The sequence below is a fragment of the Hibiscus syriacus genome, unplaced genomic scaffold, assembly GCF_006381635.1.
Source record: "Hibiscus syriacus cultivar Baekdansim isolate YM2019G1 unplaced genomic scaffold, ASM638163v2 tig00110183_pilon, whole genome shotgun sequence".
Classification (NCBI taxonomy): Eukaryota; Viridiplantae; Streptophyta; class Magnoliopsida; order Malvales; family Malvaceae; genus Hibiscus; species Hibiscus syriacus.
In genome coordinates, this window is record NW_024062614.1 from 52657 (window position 1) to 77119 (window position 24463).

A 24463-nucleotide genomic window follows, 5' to 3' on the forward strand; every position below is an offset into this window, starting at 1 on the left:
ATTATACATATGGTAACGTAATATGATAACATAAGCAAAAATGTTTCTATCTTTTTATATACGTATTTACCATTTATAATTAATATCATCAATATATATATATAAGCCATAAAACGTTTATTATAATCCAATAATTAATCATAAGAAAAACTATATACATATACGTTAAAAAACAGAAGAAAAAAACAAATCAAAATATTAAACCATGTATAAATATAATAATTAAATTAAAAAGGTAAAGTAACATAATATGCAAATAATATATAAAACTTGAGGCATTAATAAAAAAATACATGAAATTGGAGTGCTAAATTAAAATAATAAACTATATTTGAGGATTATATTGCATTAATTTAAAAGTGGGTAGAGCCCTTACACGATTAGCACATTAAAATTTGTCATGGTTGCCCTAAATCCCTAAAACACGTTGTTTTGTGCGACTTATATCATATATACGCCCTTATAAAATTTTAGGAACCATAGTTTCATTTTTTTTTTGTTTCCCTTCTCCGTCGTTTCTCTCTATCTCCCAAACTTCTCTCTTTTTTCACATAAACAGTAACAGTAAACGTGTAAGCCCGTTTAGTCTGCAGGTTAAATGGACGGGCCGCGGACCTTAGAATTCAAGATCGTTTATGATTGCGGGTTTTTTAAACCGTTACGTTTAAGCCCGCATCGCCAAAACCCACAGGCTAAACGGGCTGGTAGCCCGTATACCCAGCTCTAGTCGTTAACAACAGTTAAATATTTTGATATACCCACACATTTGGTACCTGCAAGTCCCTGTAAGTTACATATTCTCTTAATTTAGTTATATTTTTAATAAATTAAAATAAATTATATATTTTAAATGAAAATAAAATAAAATATTTTTAAATTAAGTTAATAGTAAATTATTTTTAATAAATTAATATATATATATATATAATTATGTTATAAATAATTTGGGTCATGAGTATCGTTTCATAATATTTTATTTTCTTTAAATTATATTATTTTTAAAAAAATTATATAAAAAATTATAAAATTTAAAATAAAAGTCTATATAACACATAAAGTTTAAAATTTTAGATTACATAATTGAAATAAAAATTATTAAAATTTAAAATAAAGAAATATAATTAAATTTCAAATATTTTGAAGTTAAAATAAATATTTTTAAAAATAATTCAGAACGTTAATGTGAAATAATTTAAGAAATTAAGAATTTAGAACGTTATGGTGTCAAAATTTAAGAAATTAAGATTTTAAAATGTTAGAGTGAAATAATTTGAGGATTATGAATAAAAATTTAATATAAAATAAACTATATATATAATAAATCAGGTATCGAGTTAGAGGGTACCCAGTTAACCAACATTTTGTGACTCATGCTCGACCCAAAAATCCTGTAGGGCACCTGACCCCGAAAATTAGGTATTTTTATTATAAATAGCTTATATTTTTTTAACTGGATTAGCGAGTCCACTGATCAGCTCAATCGGGTCTGGTATTTTTTAACAACCTTAATGGCATGACAAGTGGTATCGTTTGATTAGAGGATTAAATTTATTTTAATTTATTAAAACTACGACTAAATTAAAAGATATGTAATAACATGAATAATATGTGTGATTATATAACAAATATTTAACTACTGTTAACGGCAGTTAACTCAGGGTGACTATGTATTAATTAAATAAAAACGAAACTGATCATATCTTATGTTTTTTGAAATCAGTGATCAAAAGTGAACAAAATACAATAATAAGTTACCATCCATGTAGTTAACCCTTAATAATTCCATTAATAATCAAATCCATATAATCTGTTACAGATTTTCTCTCATCATCGTAATTTCCTTGTTTTATTCCAAACGATACTGTTTCGGCTTTGAGCAGGGGAAAGAAGATCAAGTAGCTGACTTTTTAGAGAGAAAAATGGATCTTTGGGCGGTTCACTTGAAGAACGCAAACCCTGGGAATCCTCCTGCTTCTGCTGCTTTGTTGACAAAGAGAAATTCGATTCCTGAAAGATCCAATGCTTGCAAGATTTCGAAATTCGGAGTCTCTCAAATCAGGGTTTCAAGAATATGCCTTCCTTCATCTGCCCATCGTTCTTTCACCTTTAAAGCTATGGCTAAGAACAATAATCAAGATAATTCATCTTCTCCTTCCTCATCTCCCGGTGTGCCTTTCTTTCCCCTTTTTTTTCTCTCATGCAAATTTAGGAAGATCCATAGCTTTTGGCACTTTTTAATTTCTTTTTTTCAGTAATTAATTTTGTTGATAATTTGTTGTTTATATCGTTGGGTTTTTGAAGCTACTTCTTGTTGAGTATTTGAAAGCGTTTAAGGATGATTAATTCAAATAATGGATTAGTTTTGAACATTGAAGGACGGTGACTGACCATTTGATTGAAACAGTAAAGTGTTAGTTTTGAAATGAATGAACTCACAAAGGTTAGTGATTTGATGTACTAATCTTAACTGTAGAATTGTTAGTGTTTATTGGAATTTCGATTTGGTTTAAATGTTGAAGTTTTTCTTATTCGAGCTAGGAGCCTAGGATTGTGGCTTTGGTACCTAGTCTTGGTCTATAGTGTCTCTTTCAAATGTGTCTTGAAAATCCTTTTTTTCCCCCTTGCATTGTTTTCTTTTTCCCTCTTGTGTGTTTGATATGAAGGACAGAAGTATAGGTATTGGTATCATGTGAGTCTCTTGCTGCTAGGACAAGAGGTCGTTGGCAATATTCATTTAGATTTGGTGATCTATAAATCATTTAGTCTTACGTTCCTCTTTGTTTCCTTGATTTCATCTTGTTATTATTATTTGGTGTATGATTCAATACATAAATCGGCATTTCAGAGTTGCCACAACTTGAATTTAACACGGTTTTTGAATGTTTGTGGGAATTTATCCAGGAAATGGTGATCAATCAATTCCTGATAGAGACAATTCGAGAATAAATAATTCTTCAGGCAGCAACAAATCTGATGATGATGCTTCTCAGAAGTCCCATGATGTAAGCAAAAACTGGCGAGAGTTCAGGGCAATTCTATATAATAACTACCAGGTGACGTCTTTCGTCCTTTAATTGTGTACATTCTGCTTCTCCAATATTTGAGGGGTAAAATCTATGTTACATGTACTCAGGTGTGAGCCGAACATGGGTATGGTCATATCTTTGTATCTATATGTCGGATACAAGTCTTTCTCTTATTGTTTCTAAGAAACAAATTTCTTTAGTCAAGGATACGGCTATGCATGCAGCAGAAATCAAATGAACTCCTTGTGCTTATTCTAACAGTATAATTTTGTAATTATTCTAACTTTTTGTTGCTTTTATCATATGCTGCATTTGGAAGCAAAATCTGTTTACTTTCTAGTTTATTGTTAGTTCTTTTCAATGTTAATTGACCTGTTATGTATGTGAAAAGCATTGAAAGCGATGTGTATAAAATTTGGAATTCTTGATCTATAGAAAAAAATAACTTTTAACAGGTGGAAAAGACAGATTCCGATGCTCATAAACAAGGTGAAACACCTCATGTGTCGAAACCTCTTGGCCAGAAATGGGCACACCCACTTTCGGTGTCAGAGACCGGCTGTGTTCTTCTTGCCACTGAGAAGCTTGATGGAGTTCGCTCGTTTGAACGAACAGTGGTTCTCCTTCTGAGATCCGGAACCAGACATCCACAAGAAGGGCCATTTGGAGTTGTCGTTAATCGTCCACTTCACAAGAAGATCAAACACATGAAACCCAATAATAACGAATTAGCCACTACCTTTGTCGATTGCTCCCTGCACTTCGGGGGGCCTCTTGAAGCGAGTGTGTTTCTTTTAAGAGTGGGAAAGAAATCTAATCCTGGGTTCGAAGAGGTGATTCCCGGCCTCTGTTTCGGTGCTAAAAATAGTTTGGAGGAAGCTGCCGAGCTGGTGAAGAGAGGAACGCTCAAGTCTCAGGATTTCAAGTTCTTCGTCGGGTATGCTGGATGGCAGTTTGATCAGTTGAGAGAGGAAATTGAGTCTGGCTATTGGCACGTGGCAGCATGCAGCCCAAATCTGATTTTCGGTGATTCATCGGACACTTGGTCGGAAAGCTTGTGGAAGGAGATTTTGCAGGAAATGGGTGGTCAGTACTCAGAATTAAGCAGGAAGCCAAAGCAAGATATATAGGGTAGGTCATCTGACTGGTAATGTGCCTAATGGATGAATATAGAATTAAGAAGTTGAGTATTGAATATTGATATGTAGATAATGAATCATATGTACATAATATTAACTGCCTTTTCTCTTTCAATCAAATGATCTTCATTCTCCTTTTCTTCTCCTGTTCAGTGATAGAAAAAACTGCACCCAACTGGGTTGTTGAACCGGTACAATCAGAAACCAGCTACTCACCTGGAAACTAAAGCTTACTGTATCTCTTTTTTCATTTATTTGCTTAATTTTTTTTCGTTCAATTTAGAGTTTAAGCACCTAAATTGAATATATATATATATATATATTTTAGTCAATTTTTTTATTAGGCCGGAGACTAATGATCCTAAATTTTTTGGTAAACTACACCATTCGTCCCCATACTATTTTTACCTCTTTTACTTTGATCACCATACTATCTTTTATCTCTCCAAGAAAAAGAAGTGGAAGATGATGATGAAGAGATTGATAAGCTTTGTGAAGTTGAGCACATATAAAAAATGTAACGGAATAGGTCGCGGTTCAGGTGTCGGTATGATCTTTCCTTGTACCAGATTCAAATCCCACCTAGCGCAGGAAAAAAATTATTAGATTAAATAAATTAAAATTAAAGAAGTATCCTCTAACTTAATAGTGATATTTATCATCATCTAATTAGAGATTAAATTAATTTAATTAAATTAAAATCAAAATTTTAAAATATGAAAAGTATTGAAGACTAAAAGTGTCTAAATTAACGTATAAGAGCTAAATTCATAATCTATGCATAATGTAAGTACTAATGATATAATTTCTTATATATGCACGTGTATATATAAAAAATAATCCCAAAAAAAAGTGATGCCGAAAAAGAATGCCATCTATAAGAACAAAGAGCAAATTCGTACTGTACACAATAAATTCCTGCACCGCCTCTTGCTTGCAATTGCAATTGCAATGCAAGTTAACCAGACCAACCCTATCAACATTTCATGAACATCAGAAAGTCTCATAACCCCAAATCAATTTAACCTCTCCATCTCAATGTTGTTGTATTCTGATTTCTGACGACGAGCAAATAAAGTTCACAAGGGTTGCAACTCGGCATTTCGAAGCGAAAATGGTATCGGAGAGCTCTCGGAGCAAGCTTCTTACATGGAAGCAAGCAAAAAGCATACGGTTTTTACGATGTATTCCCACCATGATGCACTTGTGTTACATTGCAAATTTTTACTGCTTTCCTCAGTTCTCGATTCGTCCTTTTCGAGCAGCCTGCTGGATTTGTCTTTCATCCTCTTTAAGCATGACTTGGGTTGTTTCCACCAGGAGGCACCAGTGGTCCAGAACAGTGGATCTTGTTTTCCTTTGCTACATAAACCTGCAATAGTTTAAGAATATATGAAACATTACAAATGATGCACGGCAAAGACATGATAGGAGTCGACTAGAGGATCATTTCTACCCAAAACTCGATATTTGACATCCGAATCTTAAATCTTGCACGTACCCATCTAAGCAGTTAAGAGAGTTGCATCCCCATGTTAGACATTACCATATCCATATCCGAGACACACTCGTGTCGAAGAAACATAGGTATGTACTGTAACATGACTAGATCATCTGACCTAAACATGATATGATGATGATAACGAGAAAAGTTGAACGAAAAGTGGTTGGAAACAGTTGGTTAAATTACCGAGGCTTGATCATTGTTTGATGCTCTATCATCTTTCTTTATAGGAAGTGTTGACGGCCTGAGGGTTCAATGAATTCTGTTTCCTAATGTTGCTAGAGTTTCTGATACAAACTGCCTTATTCCATGACTTTACTGCACTGATATGGATCATCGAAGAGGAATGAGATAAGCCATTTTGCGAGGTGACCTTAAGAGGATCAACTCCAATAGCCGAGGCACTAGGATGGTCGTATTAAGAGTGGTAACTGGTTTTGATGGTCCCTGAGGAATGAATTCCGGTGAATTCACCAATTCAGCTCCCCGCCCCTTGACAGCCTCTGCTCTTTTCCTGAAGTTACATGAAAAAATAGAAGTTTAAAGATGGATTCAAAAATTTCTCAAAAGAAGAAGAGGAAGTCATGGAATCATCCTTGTCTTTTCTTTCTCAGGCATCCATCAGTATAGGATAAATGCATCAGAATGAAAAATAAATCGATATGATTTTCTTGGGTTATTTTTTCCCATTAACTTTCATTGATAATCTGGAATTGCAATTACAAGAAGACATGACTACTTAGCGTAGCATGAGTTTATGTATGCATAGGTTAAAAAAAGGATGAAAACAACCAACCTTCTTGCTTCCTCATTACGGAGTATAGCATCTTGTTCCTTGGTTGGAGGATAGGATCCGATGGGATTGCAAGGGAGAGGCTCAGTTGTAAAGAACTGATGATTCGACCATCGGTCCAGCAATATCATAGAACAAGATGTGAAGAAAAAAAATACCAAACAACAACAAAAAGGCATATAGCTGGTTGTCCAAATACCTCACTTCTAAGTGCTGAAGTAGCAGATCCTCGAACATCTGGTTCCAACGAGAGGAGTTTATCAACAAGAGACAAGGCAGAATGCGGGAAGTTTCCGAAAGTGTCAGCAACACGTCGTTTGTAAGGTTGTCGAGGTTTGAAACTAGTTGCATGTGGAATTTTCGTTTTCTGCTAATACTCCTCAGAGGGTGAACCGCAGAGTTTAAAGATCCTATGCATTTGCTCTACCTGGAGTAATCAGAAACGAAACAACTTAGAAAAACTTGTACATACCCATATCTGGCATACATATCCGAGTAACATCGTCAGTTAGCATTATTCTACAGAAGAACAAAGAAAAATGAGAGTGCATTTGCAAAAATATGCAGAATCAGTCATGCAGTCATATTCCCAACACATAAAAGAGAAACTACCTCTGTTCTTCCTGGAAGAATCGGCTTCCCAGCAAATAGTTCAGCAAGGATGCAACCTGCACTCCACATATCTATAGCAACTCCATATCGATTAGCCCCAAGCAAAAGCTCGGGTGCCCTGTACCAAAGAGTTATGACACGGTTTGTCAGTGGCTGCTTTTGGTCCGGTTTAAACAAAGTTGCCAAACCAAAATCTGCAATCTTAAGAACTCCATTGTTGTCTATCAGAAGATTCGAGCCTTTGATGTCTCGGTGCAGAACACCACGGCTGTGACAGTGTTCAAGGCCAAGAAACAGCTGTTGCATGTAACATTTTATCTACAACAAAATCGCATATGCCTCTTATAAGACCCAAAGCAGATATAACCCGAGCAAGGTATTTTATTGCATAGAGAAATATATACCAGCTGCTCGGTGAACTTGATGCCAGGAGTTGCTGCAAGCCTCGCAAGATCGTGGTCCATATACTCGAAGACAAGGTACAAGCTGCTCGACATCCTTGAAGTGACTATACACAAAAGCTTCACAACATTAGGATGGTCAAGCCTCTGTAAAATGATGATTTCCCTAGCCATGAAGCGGACACTTTCGGGATCCATATTGGCAAATCGGACCTTCTTCATGGCAACTATTTTGCCGGTTTCTAGGTCACGAGCCTTATATACACTGCTGTAAGCTCCTTGACCAATCTGCATATACAAAAGACTATGTCAGTATGGGCAAAAACACTCATGAAAAAAATTTGTCGCATACAATAAGAAATGCAATTGCATGGGGAAACCAAATTGAGTTCAAGGGGAAAAAAAAAGGCCAAAAAAGTGAAGTGATTTAGGAGAAAGAATGACGGGAAGTAATTACTTTCTCTAACTTGTCAAAAGATTCGACCTGCCGAGGCAGCAATCCCTTAACAACTTCTCCAGCAACTGAAACTAACCACGACGGCCATCTGGCAGCCACTAGTTCGGTGACAGGCCGAGCAGAATAGACAGCTATATCCACAGAAAAACGACCGGTTTTGGATGGTTGGCGTAGGGAGTAACGTCGATCAGCTAAAAGATCATCATTCTTTGTTGGTGTAGGAGCAATCAGTTGCACTGATCCCCTGTTTTAATCTCCATTTTCGTCATTGCAATTGTCGTCAAAACTCTCATCTTTGGCTCCTTTGATGCAGATGCAGCCCATAATCCCTCCCCCCCCCCAAACAATCCCTTGTTTTCCACTAGCTATGCCTCGAATGTGCTTGTATAAAACATACAAAATCCCTCTTCTAACCATGCATTAAGCAACAAGGAAACCCATGTTCTCCATTGTTGCTCGAATTCGAACCTCGTTATAACATCGGTTCTTAGGCGCTTACAATCCCACCCAGCATTTAAAACCCTACCAAAACATTACTTCTTCTATACGAAACACCCGGATTATAAAAAGTACGTCAACAATCAACCAATTAAAATCTGCGTAAACTGAAGAATTATCGGAATGAATAAGCAAACCAAAGAATTTATTTGAATGCTGAAAATTAAAAACCCAAACCAAAAACCTTACTTCTTCTATACGGAACACCCAGATTATAAAAAGAACGTCAACAATCAGCCGATTAAAATCTGAGCAAATTGATAATAATAAGAATGGATAAACAAACAAAAGAATTTATTTGAATGCTGAAAAAAAAAACTGTTTTTTACAAATAAACTTAAATAAGTGATGAAATAGCAGATTTTTTTTTTTAATTAGGAGACAGAAAAACGACATAACAGAGAGGATAATACTGAAAAGAATTGGAATGAAGAAAATTATGAGAAACCTACCATTTCTGGGGATTTCTACTTCTCTATTCCCTTTTCTAAAAAGTAAATTTATCTTCTCAAAGAGTTTACGTTTGACTCCAATTTCTGATTATCAATAAAAAATAGGTTTTCTTTTAATAAATTGAAAACAAGGTTTTTTCTTTAAGCTATTATTATATTAAAGGAATAAATTATATTTTAATTCCTACTTGTTTTTTTATATTATTGATAATTTTTTATTCACATCAATATCTAAATTTATTTTTTCACATTACTCATTAATTTTCTAAATTTATATTGATATTTAAATTTATCTCTTTTTACCATAATGATACATTTTAACGAGTTTAGTTTTTATCATTTTTATATATTCTTTTTATAAATTTCTGATGTTTTAGTTATTGAGAAGACAACAGTATCACTTTCTACTAATATTTAAAAGACGGTTGTCAATTTTTTTTTTCTATTTTCTATAAATTTCTAATGTTTTAATTATTAAGAAGACAAAAGTATCAGTTTTCTATTAATATTTAAAATATTATTGTCCAATTGTTATAATTTGATTTATATTTATTTAATAAAAAATTAATTATTAATTAAGATTATTTTATAAGATGAATTATATTACTCACTCAACATTTTTTATTTTTTATAATTAAATTATTATTTTATTCCAAATCTCTCATGTGTAACCGGGACAGTCTTCCGGTTCCGGTTCAGAGTTCAGATATGCAAACGCTGGAACTTTTAGAGGTACTCTTAGAATGATGAACAGCAAATGTCTGATTGCATCCTTTTTCCCCCTTTTACAGGATGGTTGTATAGTTTGTCCAACAACCGATAGCACATTTGATCTTCGAACCGGAGCCATCAAGGACTGGTATCCAAAAAACCCAGTTCTGCGTGCCCTTACACCTGCTTTAACGACACTTTATGTTTACCATGTAAAAACAGACGGTGAAATATTTATATCAGCATGCAAGGCGGTGCAATATACGATGCAGCCGCGGAGACGGTGAACTTATAATTAAGATTATTAATTTTTTAATTATTTTAACTATAATACTGAACTTATTATTTTAATTGCAGAACTGAGTTTTGATTTTGACTATAAATATTATCGTAACCGTCCTTCAGGTTGGTCCAGAATCTGGTTTCAACTTAATTTCGATGTGATGAAGTCGTCACCGATTATTTAAAATTAGGTTGATCGGATATCCTAATTTACCATTTTATCTGATCTGTATTTTTATCATAATTGAATCGGGTTTGAGAGTCGATTACAGTCATAGAAGAATTAGCACTCATGTATTGTCATTTCGGTACCAATTTAATTTATCGGTTGTCTTAATGGTGAAAATTAAAAGTCAAATTAAAATTTAAAAGTTCGATCGAATTACTTACCATTGAAGAATTTAAAATTGACCCTAAAAAATAATGAATCAAACCAGTGTTACATATTAAAACAAAACACAATTAAATTGAGAAATATAACATAAAAACTTTAAATTAAAAGGATTTAACTAAAAAAAAATTTCAAATTAAGGAGCAAATTGATATTATTTGAAAGCTGCAAGAAAAATAAAAAGTTAGGAGGAGTCAATTTGCAAAATATAAGGAATTTAAACTGAGATTAAATTGAATAAATTCAAAATTCAAGGGCAAAATTACAATATATGACTAAAATGAATTACGCATCAAAAGTACAAAGACTGCATAAATAATTTTAATATTTGGTAATTGCACAGAGGTATCCTATATATATGCACGTTAAAACACCATTTTTATTTCATTTTCACCCATTTCCTAAAATCAAACCCCCAAACTCTCTCAACTCTCTCCCCAAACCAGCCTACGGTAGGCCACCCGACGATGAAGCCTCATCGTGCCGACCACCACTCTGGTCACCACCGTCAGTGGCCGAAAAACCCAAACTTACCTACAAGTTCCCTCTCGACCCCATAAAGCAAAATCTGAGCCCCAAATACCAAGAAAACACTTTCCTCAACGTAGATCTAAAAAAGAGTTCTCGGGTTTTACCTTTTTTGGCAAAAACTTCTATTTTTCCGACGACCTTTGGCTTTCCACGGCCGTGCTTTCCTTTATGCCACCCTAAAACCGAGCACTTGATATTTTTTGTGATTTTTCTCTTGCTATTTCGAATGCTTTGCTTTGTTTGCTGCTCGATGCTTTTTTTTCCCGTTGGTTCGCTTGTGTTTTGCAAGGGCTTTTATAGCCACGCTCGGAAAGATTTTTTCAGGGTCGTTTCGTTTGCTTCGGGTGTCGTTTACCCCTGTTTCCCAATTTACTCGTGGTTAAGGGTTTTCGTTTCATCCCATGTTGTTTTGGTTTGTTATTGCTCATTGTTGGCCAAAAGTTTTGGGGATGGTTCATTCCCGGGGTGTGATTTTTTGGATTTCAGTGCCGGAAATCTCAGCCTTGTTAGCGCGTGGCTCTCACGCGCTGTTGAATGGTGCCCTTTGCCTTCCTGATGCTATCTGGGTCATTAATCTAATCTGGCAGCTTACATGTTGCTCCACCTTTAGCTTATGATGAAACCCTAATTATCTTGAGTTGGGTCTGGCCCCTTACCGGGCCTGCTTTGCTAGGTCAGGCTGATATGACCCGGTTTGACACCCTTGCTGGACTGCTTGGACTCAATTTGGACTTGGACATGAAAAATCGAAAATAAAATTAAAAATATAATAATAATAATAATAAATAATATTAATATTAATATATAATAAAACTATATAATATTATGTTTTCAAAAATAATATGTTTTCAAAAATTATATATTATATATGTTTCCAAAAAACCATTTTTAAAAAGCTATATATATGTTTTTTAAATGTTTTCAAAACTATATATGTTTTTAAAAACATATTTTCAAAATCATACTATATATTTTCAAAAATTGATTTTTTTAAAAACTATATATTATATACTTTCAAAAACGTTTTCTAAAACTATATATTATATGTTTAATAAAAACTATTTTAAAAAAATATATTATATTATTATTTATATACTAAATAAGCTCCGGACGAAAATGAGTGAATATAAATATATTATTGGATCATTAATTTAATAACAAATGATGATAATTACCAACATAATTACTGAAACAAAAGAAAACATTTATTTTAATATATAAAACGACATTATTTTGTCGAAAGAAAATTTTCAGAAAAATGATTAACACAATTGAAGAGAATTAGACCAAAAAACCCCCTGAAAATGTAGATCTGATGCCTAATCACCGGGTAATTTAAGGTCATAATAAGAGGGTGAGACTACATCATAACGCATATCGTAACATATTATTAAAGTGACATACTAAAACACATCACTAATTAAAATATTCTTATTAAGTAAATATCAAAAAGGCAAATTTTACGTTTAATGCTTATACTATCATTTTTGTTTAGTTATAATACTTAAACTTTATTTTTTTAAAAACCATTAAGATGTAACATGACATGTCAAATTTTCTATTGTTTTAATTTTCACATCATTTTTTTCCGATGCTTTTGAATTAATTTTATTCAACTAATTAAATGATGATATTTGTCATCAACTATGATGATAAAATATAAGGAAGTATTATTGCTTTTGTCTTGAGTTGAACATAGGATTCTTACAGGAAGAATGCAAGCAACTCAACTATTGAATTAAGCTTGTCATTTATGTTAATCTTATCATATTTTGTATTTAATTTATATAATAATATGTTGCACTTTAAAATTGAATATATGACACTTTAAATTAATGATCGAAAGTTTAGTCATTCAACTATAATGCAAATCTATTTTTATTATATCAAACTTAATACTTACTTATATCATTATTAAATTAAAGAATTTTTTTACTTTATTTGGAAATAAAAAATAATTAAATAATTACTTGTATGTATTTATAAATTTATATTAAACTAGTCGCTCTCCCCATCCCTCTCTTTTTTCCTTTCGTTTTCTCTTTAATCGTTTTTATAGATATAAACTTTTTATTATTTAATTTTGTTTATTCAGCGACGATATCAATTTTGATGCTAGTTGTTGTCCGTTGGTTCTTTTTTTTATTTGTTTCTTAGTATTTTAATAAGAATAATTCTACTTTCATGGCACGTTTTTCTCCGTCTTTGTGGCACATTTTTCTCTGCATTTGTGGCATATTTTTCGTTTTCTTTCTCAGTCGCTTAATCGTTCTTTTATTTATGTTTTTTCATGATGAGATTTGATGACACCACGACTGATCAAGATGACGCTTACTTGTAACCCCGTTGATCTTCCCTGCTGTGGATCCTCAAATTAATTTTGGATGTGTGATTTTACGTTTGTGGATAGTTTTTCATGACGCTCAACTCTGATTTACAATTCTCAGTGGTCTTTCAGTGGATTAATCCCCTTTTGTGGTTTGTTCGCCGTTGCAGTCAGAGTTGTTCACATCTATTTTTTGTTTAAGTCTTTTGGTTGGGTTTTTAACTTTGTCCATGTATGATTCTTATGTGATCTAAAATGGCTAGTTTCAATGTTATAGGAAAAAGTTAAATTATGTAATTATTTTACGATTATATTTGTAAACTCTATTGTAATTTTAGATATATTTACTTTTTAATAATACTATCAATTTCTATTCAAAAATAATAATAAAATTTATATTAAATTATTTTAAAAAGTTTATTTATAATATTATAAAAATATTTTAAAATATTTATTTAATTTCTAAAATTATATTATTTATTTATTTGAAATAATACTCATTATTTATTTGAAATAATAATTTAAATTATCGATTTAATTTTAAATAATATTGTACATAACCAAAGTGATAGTTAGTTACTAAACTTATAATTTACCTTAAATTTAAATTATTTAAAATTAAATAGATAATTTTAAAATAATATTATTTCAATTAAATAAATAATTTGATTTTAAAAAAATAAATATTTTTATAATATTATAAATATACCTTTTTTATAATTATTTCATATAATTTTTATAAAAATAGATTAATTTTTACTTTTATTTATAAATAAAGTGAAAAATTAGCTTTTAATTTAATAATGATATAAGTATAAGTTTAAAGTATATATTTTTATTTCTTTTGGTGATTAATTTAAAGTGTTCCATATTTTAACCTTATAATCATTGAAAAATATTGATTTTATGGTGATGTCGTCATATAAGTTAAATACAAAATATGGTGAAATTTGGTCAAATGATTAGTTTCACTCAATGGTTGAGTGATTTGTTTCTCATGTGAGATACTCAATATCAATTCATACTAAGAGAAAAAATGATTTGTCTTTTTATCCTATAGGTGGAGACATGTTACCACCTAATTAGTTGAATAAAATTAATTAAAAATTACTGAAAAATGAAAAAGTGATGTGGTAATTGAAAAATTGACATATCATGCCACATAAGAATTACCGCAAATGATTTTGAAAAATTAAAGTTTAAATACTAAAATTAAAAAAAGTGATAATTTAGGTACAAAACTTGTAATTTATATTTTTAAAAAAAATTAGCTGACCCTATTCTCATATGTAATGGAATATGGGGGAGGTAGGATAGTAGGCTGCTCCCAACGCCAGGTTGAGAGCAACTTCCGTGAGAGACCTCCGGCAGTCAGAATTATGAATTGCCCACCGTGGGACTCGATCCCACGACCACAAGGTTAAGAGCATTGCACTCTACCAACTGAGCTGGACGGGCAATTCAAAAAATAGCTGACCCTTATTCCTATATGTAATGGGGTAAGGGGAGGTAGGATAGTAGGCTGCCCCCAACGCCAGGTTGAGAGCAGCTTCCGTGGGAGACCTCCGAATTATGAATTGCCCACCGTGGGACTCAATCCCACGACCACAAGGTTAAAAGCCTTGCACTCTACCAACTGAGTTGGACGAGCACATTGTTGTAGTGATATGTTATGGTGTGCAACGTGCACTGTAAAATTTTCCCTTAATAAAATATGTTGTTAATCTTAAGCTAAGTGATAAATTTGTTTTATTAATTAGGCTCTAACACCCTCACCTCATTGTCTCGGGTTTTCAAACTTTTTCTTTCTATAATTCTTATTAATAATATAATCTTTAACAAAATATGTTGTTAATCTTAAGTTAAGTGATTTAATAAAAAAAATAGTACGAATTAAATTACCTAAGTGATTAAATGAATTATTTTTATTCTTAGAGATTACAAGTTTAAACATCATAGACTACAGGGTATTTAAACGTGTATTATAAAAAAAAACAGAGATTATAAGTCATTTGAGATCCTTTAAAATATATACTCAAATATCAAAACGAAGTGTTTCTTATGAAATTAGGGTTTCCACTAATCTATGATGATAAACAACTTTGGGTAAGAGTACTAAGATCCAAATATAAGTTACCTGCGAGTTTTCCATCCACGAATAATCGAAGGAATTGTTCGCAAATTATGGTTTGGGCTGTCCACGGTTTGGAAAGATGTATGTGATAGGATTGTCTGAATTGTGGGAAGTGATGATAATGTTGACTTCTGGAAAGACTCATGGCTAATGGCTGGGTATTGCAGGTCCCCTAGAGCATCAACGTTCAGGATCATCAAGCCCCTTTCTAACTTCTATTCCAGTTCGATCCATGGTCACAAGGAGAATGGAACTGGACCTCACTTCAACAATCGCTCCCCGAAGTAGCTCTCTTATAAATTGCGGTTGTGCAACCTCCATCACTAAATAGTAGAGACACCTTATGATGGAATTGGGAGGAGACAAGACGGTTCACACTATCTACGGCCTATAGCTTTGAGCAAACGTGGAGGAAGAAGCAATCTCATCGATCTAAAAAGTACTGGCAGAACTTAAAAAGCCTCTCCGAAATCAACACACTTTTATGGCTCATATGTCGAGGATGAATCCTGACCAATGAAGAACGTGCACACCGACATTTAACTGATGATCCTAGTTGCAGGCAATGATGTAAAGCAAATGTGGTGTCTTATTCGCATGTCTTTCACGAGTGTTATCTGGCCCGAATAATTTGGAATGGATTGATACTATCTGAGAAGATTGATGAGTTTCTAGGTATGGAATTCATGGATTGGATCACAAAAAACCTGCAACAACCAACAATTTCCCCTAAGGACAATAAGGAGTGGAATATTTTGTTTGGTTCAATTATATGATGCATTTGGACAAGATGCAATCGAGCCATTTTTGAGCCAGGTGTCGTTGAAGTTGAAAGCATAGTCCAAAGATGCACTTAACTGATGTTGGAAGCTGTTCATGTTCGAGATCACTACAAAAGGTCAACTACTGATCATCGGAGGGCCCTTGGCTTAACTAAATGGATCCCTCCACCTCCGAGGCGGTACAAACTGAATACCGACAGGCCACGAAAATCAACAAGCTTAACAAAATGCGGTGGTATCATTCGTCGAACAAATTGTGCTTGGATTGGAGGGTTCTCAAAATTTATAGGAATTTGTTCGACTCTTAACTGTGAACTTTGAGGGATCCTCGAAGGATTAAAGTTATATTGGAGCTTAAACTTGAAAATGATGATAGTTTAAGTTGATAATAAAGAGGTTTGGAACATGCTGTTATAAGGAACACATATGGAGATCATCTTGTAGAACCAAACCATAATAAATATGAAAAACAATCAGGATCCAATATGTCAAATCATCAAGAATAAAATAAATAGATGCGGAAGCATACATGAATTAATTGATAGGTTGAAGTTCTTGAATCTTTCTTTGGTAGTGATCTTCTAAGAAGATAGAATTCTCTTGATTATAATCTCTCTAATGGGATAAGCGAAAATCCTAAATTATCTATTTATTAGAAACCATGACCCCTTTATATAGTTTATTTAAGAATCAGTTATTATATATACTTATAAGTTATAACTTTGTCTCTCGTCGAATTATAAATATTATTTTAATAGTATCTACACTTTTATTTTTATGACACTTCTAATACCTTATGACTTTATAACATAATTAGTCACTTAATTTATGTCATATATTATGATAACAATATACATTATAAATATGTGCCCATAATTATGGATTTTAATATAACAATCTCCCACTTGGGCAACATATGTTTCTTGATAAATGTATAATCTTATGAGCTCAAAATTTTGTTATCATATAATATGTATTCTATAATAATTTCATCCATCAACTATATCCATATAGGATCAAACGGTCTTCGTCGTATCAATCATGACTAGACCCATCAATTGCCATGTATACAAACACTGTCAAATGACATAGATCAATCATGAAGCATTAGTATAGAAATTACATGCAATGTGAACCGCACATGTCTATTTTCAATTGGTCCTTTTAAGTGAGATCAAATTTTACCAAAACAAACTTTATTTCTACAGAAAATAACTTTAACATAAATATCCTTAAACTAAAGTAACTAAAATTGTGTATATAACAAACGAGCATTAAAATTATGAACTCCCCACTAAAACCGAATATCTTTAAATGATATTACACCCAAAAGAGTAGTGTGTTCATGAAAGACCTTGGGCAACAGTTTTTTAGTAAGCGCGCAGTTATGAATTTGTACCAACATGCTCTATAAACACATAATCACTCTAAATTTTCTTTAACAACCACAAACATAATGTTTATGTTCTTAAACTTAAGTTATATTATATATATATGGAATAAAGAACTACAACTTAGTTGTCACAAATAACTCAAGTGGTCTTTCTTATCAATTCATAATTAGCAGTTCATGTGACAAAATTTTACATTTATATTTCAGTAATTCGGAGTCTATAAACATAATGATCTCTTACTTACAAGACCTCTGATATGTGAGCATGTAACATTTTTATTCTTAAATGTATTGTATGAATCAATTTGACTGCTATACAATAATCCATATCCAAATTGTTGAAATACCTGCTTAATATCCTAAAATCATCGCTATGTCTAAATGCGTATAAACCTAAGTATACATTAAAATATTTATTTATTTCAAAGCATAAGGAATCTTTTAAATTTTCTTAGTTTCAAAAGGCTATGATCAAGACTAAACTTGATTCCTTTATCAATAAGGGGTATTATTTGGTTTACCCCCAGTTATATATATACAATTATCAACCAAATTTATCCCAGAACCAAATGATATAATCACTTGGTGAAATTTGTTATACAATTATAGGGAGTCATACTTAAACTCATAAATGCATTTCCCTAATTTGCATATCATTAATTTTATATCATCAGACACAATTTTTCTAATTGCACCTTATAAAACATCTCATCAATGTTATCATTTTGAAATCCAATTTATATAAGTCAAGATTGAATATTAGCAACAAGTATCATGATTATCCTAAAATAGTCTTTCAATGAAACCAAAGAGAAAGTCTCTACAAAATTAATGCCTTCTTCATGGGTATATCATTTATATATAAGATGTGTCTTATACCTGTCAACATCACCTTTTGCATCTATTTTGGTTTTAAATATCCATTTACAACCAATTAATTTTACACCTTCAGGTAATAAGACAAGTTATTAAACTTTATTATCTTGTATATAACTTATACTCTTTTTTCATGACATTATTGCACTTATGAGAGTCATAACTCTTATGACATGATGAAAGTTGATTAGATCATCCTCCATCACTCCACTGTCATCCTTATTTCTTGAAGAAATACAACATAATAATTAAAATATTATTTCTCTCATCTCGTGAATCTTCTTAATGACACTTGTTCTATGAGGTTGTTGAGTTTGTTTTTCCGAAATGATTTCCAATCTTAAATGGAGAGTTATCAAAATAACCTTATTAAGATTCCAGATTCAATTCTTCATTAACAACGTGTGTAAACATATGGATATCATCAAAAATGATAATATGAATTGAGTTATGACCAATTCCTCCTTAAAATCAATTTCTCAAATCTTATTTCTTCCTCCAAACTCAACATCCTCAAAAATAATATTATAGATCTTATATAAAAATATTCCTAATTATGAGATCATAAAACTTATAACCCCTAAATCACATAGAATAACCAAATTAGTTGCTTACTATTTTAGAATTTAATTTTTCCTCGTATGTCCTAACTTATTAAAAATAGAGCAACCCTTTATAATATATTATTGTCTCTTTTGAGTTAGACTCTTAATAAATAAATTATGGTTTTATTTTTGCTCATATCTTTATATGCACTTTTCAAGTGAGTACTTTCAAACTTATTATGCTTCAACCTTTCTTCCTCTTACACATAATGAAAAATGAGCTCATTTAGAGTTTGTTTATCCTTTTGAGTTGATTAAACTCTATAGGAATCGATATTGGAATCACAAGAACAAGTAATTCTTTTAGAAAAACTCGATCTTATTTTTTTTTGGATAAATAAAATTTTATTACCCAAATAAGCAATGTCTGTTGCAAAACAATTACCAATCACAGAGAAGAATTACAAATAATATACAAAAAGAGCGATCGTTTAATAAATACCCCAAGAAGTACAGAGGTTGGAGTTTACATAGTCAAGTCTATTAATGGTTTTTCCCCTAAGCTTGATTCCAACAAATTCTTTGATGATGTTGAGAAGTTCATCGACAGTTTTGGAGCATCCTTTGAAGATTCTTCGATTGCGTTCCTCCCATAAAACATAAATGTTAGCACACCAAGCAAGTTTAAGAATATTAGAAATGAGAGATTTACCTTTCCATGAGTTACAAGCCCAAGTTACCATGTCCTCCCAAGAAGATATGTTCTTGTTTAGACCGATAAGAAGCATAATTTTTCCTCTCAAAAAAGAAGCAACGGAGCAGTTAAAAAACAAGTGATTCTGAGTTTCCAGTATTTCGTTACACATAACACAAATCCCATTGGTGATAATTCCCATGCGTAGAAGTCGATCACAAGTAGGGAGTCTGTCTAATAACGCTATCCAAGCTATCAGACTATGCTTAAGAATGTGTTGAGGGAACCAAATCAAGGTGTGCCAAGGGACTTTATCATCCTTGCATCTAATCTCTAGCCAAATTTCCCTAATGGTGGAAGCTCCACTCGAGAGGACAGGGTGTGCTACATTACGAAGTTTAAGAATTCTATTAAAGCTCCAACTAAGGCTAGCACCTCCTTCCATGTTCCAGAAGTCCTTATCCTTGATGACATAGGCATTGATCCAAACAACCCAAAGGGAACCATCGCCTGCAAGTATATTTTTTATGAGTTTGATTATGCAGGCTCTATTCCAAGATTTTAGGTCTTTCAACCCAAGGCCTCCCTCTGATTTCAGATGGCAACTTTTATTCCAACAAACACGTGCACCTGAAGAAGTATTATCTGAGCCTTTCCAGAAGAAACGGGAGCAGAGCTGTTCTATCCTGTTGATTACAGACTGAGGAAGCAGTAATTTCATGCACCAGTAGTTAGCAATGCTGAACAGTACAGCTCTTACGAGCTCAAGTCTGCCAGCGTAACTCAAGTGTGTGCTAGACCAGAGGTTGAGCCTAGATTTAATACTATCAATCAGAGGTCCACAATCATTTTGTGATACTTTTCTTGTTATTAAAGGAAGTCCCAGATATCTAACAGGTAAACAACCATGGTGGAAACCTGTTGCTCTTTTTATGATATCAATGTTGTTGTTCGAAATTCCGACAGTAAAGAAGACCCATTTTCCAGCATTGCTAACTACTGGTGTTAAGTGTCTTAAGTCTCAAAGCAATATGAAACATATCTATAATGTATTCCCTCATATTTCTTTGACCCTTATACTTTATCGACATCCAAGAAGTCAAAAGTGATATCATTTATTTAGCTTATTTAAGAATCAATTATTTTATGTACTTATAACTTTGTCCCTCATCTAATTATAAATACTACTTTAATAGTATCTACAACTTTATTTCCTTGACACTTCTAATACCTTATGACTTTATAATATAATTGATCACTTAATTTATGTTATATTTTATAATAACAATATACATTATAAATATGTGCCCGTAATTATGTATTTTAATCTAACACATATCTCCTCTTGCTTCCCACCCGATGGAATTACTCCAGAGAGATTAGAGACTGCAATTCTGACATGTTCTTCGTGAAGGGAATCGAGTAGCCGATGGCATGGCAAAACTAGCTTGGAACCGCCCGAATGACATTCACGTTTGACTGCCCCAACTGAAGTTGAAGCCCTATTGCATGAAAATCGTCAAGCCTCTGCTACATTAGTTTAGTTATGTCGTTTTTACCTGATCATTTCCTTTCTCATTTGTTGTTTTATTTAGCATTCTTACAATCTAGTATTTTTACAATCTAATGATAACATGTATTAATATTTATGCGATGAATAATTTTTTTTGATTTAATAAAAATTAAAATTATAAAATATATAAATAATAAAGATTAAAAGTGTAGTTATATAAATTCATTTAACAACTATGTTAGTTTAATTAATATTATTTATATAATTAAATAATTTAATGATAAAATTTTTGAATTAAAAATTAAAATAAAATTATTTATAATTTAATGATTATACGTATAATTTATCTATTTTATTATGTAGTACTTAAATTAGACTTTTTTATTTTACTTTTGTACATTTATTTATTTTATTAAATAATTTTAATGATAAAATGGTTAAAGCAAGTGTATATATCTTTAATTATTTTATAATGATCCTAGTCTCTTAAAAATTTAAAGTATATAAATGATCCTTTGATTATATGATGTTGTTTTGTTGAGTCTCTCATTATTAAAAGTTACAAAATGATATTTAAATTAGAGTGTTGTTTTGTTGAGTCCTCGTCTATTAAAAGTTAAAAAATGATCATCGATTGTTCAAATGTTCCAAACTCGTTCTTTTTTAGTAAAAATTTGATGTCGGTCTGAGTTGGATGTTAACTTGCTAATTGAGATATGAAAAAATCTAATCTCAGAATCTTAAACGATTATCATACCTCAGTCAGTATGTTAACGTCCAACTTATATTGTTATTAATTATTTTAGTGAAAAAGACAGGTTTAAAACATATAAATAGCTGAATAACTATTTTGTAACTTTCAACAATCGATAAACTCAATAAATCAATGTCTTATAGTTAAATGATTATTCTAGAATTTTTAATAGTAAGGATAATCAATAAAGCAACATTTTATACCCGGGATATGTACTTTACTAAAAAATTGAAGGGTAAGAAATATCTAAAATGAAAAATTTATTCTCATAATTAAAAAGGATAAATGTAGTTTTGAAATGAAGGATGAATTACTGTGAATTTTAAAATTTGGGAATCGGAAAATTTCCAAGGAAATGAGGGAATGTATTCAATCCCATTCCCTTTCATTCAATCTTCACCTTTCTCCTCCAAATCCTCTGTTTCATAAAACCAAACAATTCTGCCGAATCAAAGCCTCCACGAAATCCCCACCCAAATTTCCCCGCAAACGAAGAAGAAACCCACATTCATTGCCCTTCTTTCCCTCCCCCGTTCCCTCCTCTTTACCTCTCCACTCCAAGAACCCACAGGCCATTTACAAAGACATTCAAACATTCGCTAGACAGAACAAGCTCAAACAAGCCCTCGCCATTTTGGACTACGTTGACCAGCAAGGCATCCCCGTCAATCCCACCACCTTCTCTTCCCTCCTCGCCGCTTGCGTTCGTACCAAATCCTTAGCCGACGGAAGACAAATCCACGCTTATATTCGGACCAATGGGCTTGAAAACAACGAGTTTTTACGTGCCAAACTTGCTCACATGTACACTTCTTGTGGCTCCATCGAAGACGCCCAAAGGGTGTTCCATGGATGTACCAGCAACAATGCTTATTCCTGGAATGCTTTGCTTAGAGGAAATGTTGTGTTGGGTAAAAAACGGTACTTGGATGTGCTTTCTACGTTTTGTGAAATGAGATCGTTGGACGTCGGATTGAACGAGTACACTTTCTCTACTGTTCTCAAGAGCTTCGCCGGTGCATCAGCGTTTAGACAAGGTTTAAAGGCTCATGCTCGTTTTGATTAAATATGGTTTCGTTAACAGTTCAATGCTTAAGACTGGTTTGATCGGTTTGTATTTTAAATGCGGGAAGATTAAGCTCGCTCAACGCGTGTTCGAGGAAATCCCTGACAGAGATATTGTCTTGTGGGGGGCGATGATTGCGGGTTTTGCACATAATAGGATGAGAAGGGAAGCCTTGAATTATACTAGATGGATGATAAATGAAGGTATATATCCGAATTCTGTTGTACTTACCATGATTCTTCCAGTGATCGGGGAAGTTTGGGCTCGGAAAATAGGCCAGGAGGTCCATGCTTATGTAGTTAAGGCAAAGGGTTATTCGAAGCAGCTGGCTATTAAGTCAGGTTTAGTTGATATGTATTGCAAGTGTGGTGACATGGAATCGGGCAGACGAGTTTTATATTGTCTGGATACATATCGAATGGGAGGCTTGAGCAGGCTTTGCGATCGGTTCAATGGATGCAACAGGAAGGATTTAATCTGATGTCGTCACGGTTGCCACAGTTCTTCCTGTTTGCGCACGTTTGAGGGCTCTCAATCATGGGATGGAGATTCATGCTTATGCTGTAAAGAATTGCTTCTTTCCCAATGTATCTATTGTTACTTCCCTGATGATTATGTACTCAAAGTGTGGTGTTTTAGATTATTCTTTGAAGTTGTTTAATGGTTTAGAGGCAAGGAATGTAATTTCATGGACGGCCATGATCGAGTCGTATGCGGAGTGTGGGTGTTTACATGAAGCAATCGGTGTGTTCAGGTCAATGCAGTTGTCGAAACACAGGCCAGACTCGGTGGTAATGGCAAGGATGTTCGACATTTGCAGTGAACTTAAAGCTGTAAAGCTTGGGAGGGAGATTCATGGACAAGTCTTGAAGAAAAATTTCGAGTCAGTTCCTTCGGTTTCGGCAGAGATGATAAAGATGTACGGTGCTTGTGGATTGATCAGCACTGCAAAGTTAGTGTTTGATGCAGTCCGTGTTAAGGGTCCAATGACACGGACGGCCATTATTGAGGCTCATGGATATAATGATCTTTTTGAAGATGCAATTAGTCTTTTCCATCGAATGATATATGATGGTTTCGCTCCAAATCATTTCACTTTCAAAGTGGTTTTATCAATTTGCTGAAGGGCTGGATTTGTCGATGAAGCTTGCCAAATATTCAGTGTAATGACTCGCAAGTATAAACTCGAGGCATCTGAAGAACATTACTGTATAATGATTGAACTTCTTAATATGTTTGGTCGCTTTGAGGAGGCCGAAAGATTCGTGCAGATGAAATCCCAATCATCATAGGAAAAACAGCAGTCTTCTTTTCTCATGTTTCGGTTTCAACTAGACCTGCCTCAATCAAGTAAACTCTGGTTTTAATATTTCCAGATCATTTTGAGTTCCGGTTATCTCGAATTCAAGTTGATATCTTTTTTATGGTTAAACCAATTGGATTGAATTCGAAGTCGATTGATCATATTAGGTTTTCAGATATGGATCAGAATTGTATTGAATTTATGTGTTGTAAATGTTAGTTATCTGTTGTAATATGGATCTCATTCCTCGAAAATTGAAAAGTTAGACCTTTAATTTGCC

At 32.8% G+C, this 24463-nt stretch overlaps 1 protein-coding gene and 2 pseudogenes across 1 annotated transcript; 2 read left to right on the forward strand and 1 right to left on the reverse strand.

Moving 5' to 3' along the window:
• The first annotated feature begins 1826 nt into the window (after nucleotides 1-1826).
• LOC120217110 lies at nucleotides 1827-4340 on the forward strand. The gene is made up of 3 exons (XM_039214318.1): nucleotides 1827-2166; nucleotides 2902-3053; nucleotides 3482-4340. Exons 1-3 carry the CDS (start codon nucleotides 1920-1922, stop codon nucleotides 4154-4156), a joined length of 1074 nt encoding a protein of 357 aa, XP_039070249.1. The 5' UTR covers nucleotides 1827-1919; the 3' UTR covers nucleotides 4157-4340.
• Nucleotides 4341-5016: 676 nt separating this feature from the next.
• LOC120217076 lies at nucleotides 5017-8956 on the reverse strand (annotated as a pseudogene).
• Nucleotides 8957-22169: 13213 nt separating this feature from the next.
• On the forward strand, nucleotides 22170-24172 carry LOC120217086 (annotated as a pseudogene).
• The last annotated feature ends 291 nt before the right edge of the window (nucleotides 24173-24463 follow it).

Coding starts and splice junctions, on each gene's coding strand:
- LOC120217110 (XM_039214318.1), top strand. CDS start 1,920: ATGGATCTTTGGGCGGTTCACTTGAAGAACGCAAACCCTGGGAATCCT. Junction 2,167..2,901: donor TTCTCCTTCCTCATCTCCCG/GTGTGCCTTTCT, acceptor GAATTTATCCAG/GAAATGGTGATCAATCAATT. Junction 3,054..3,481: donor TTCTATATAATAACTACCAG/GTGACGTCTTTC, acceptor AACTTTTAACAG/GTGGAAAAGACAGATTCCGA.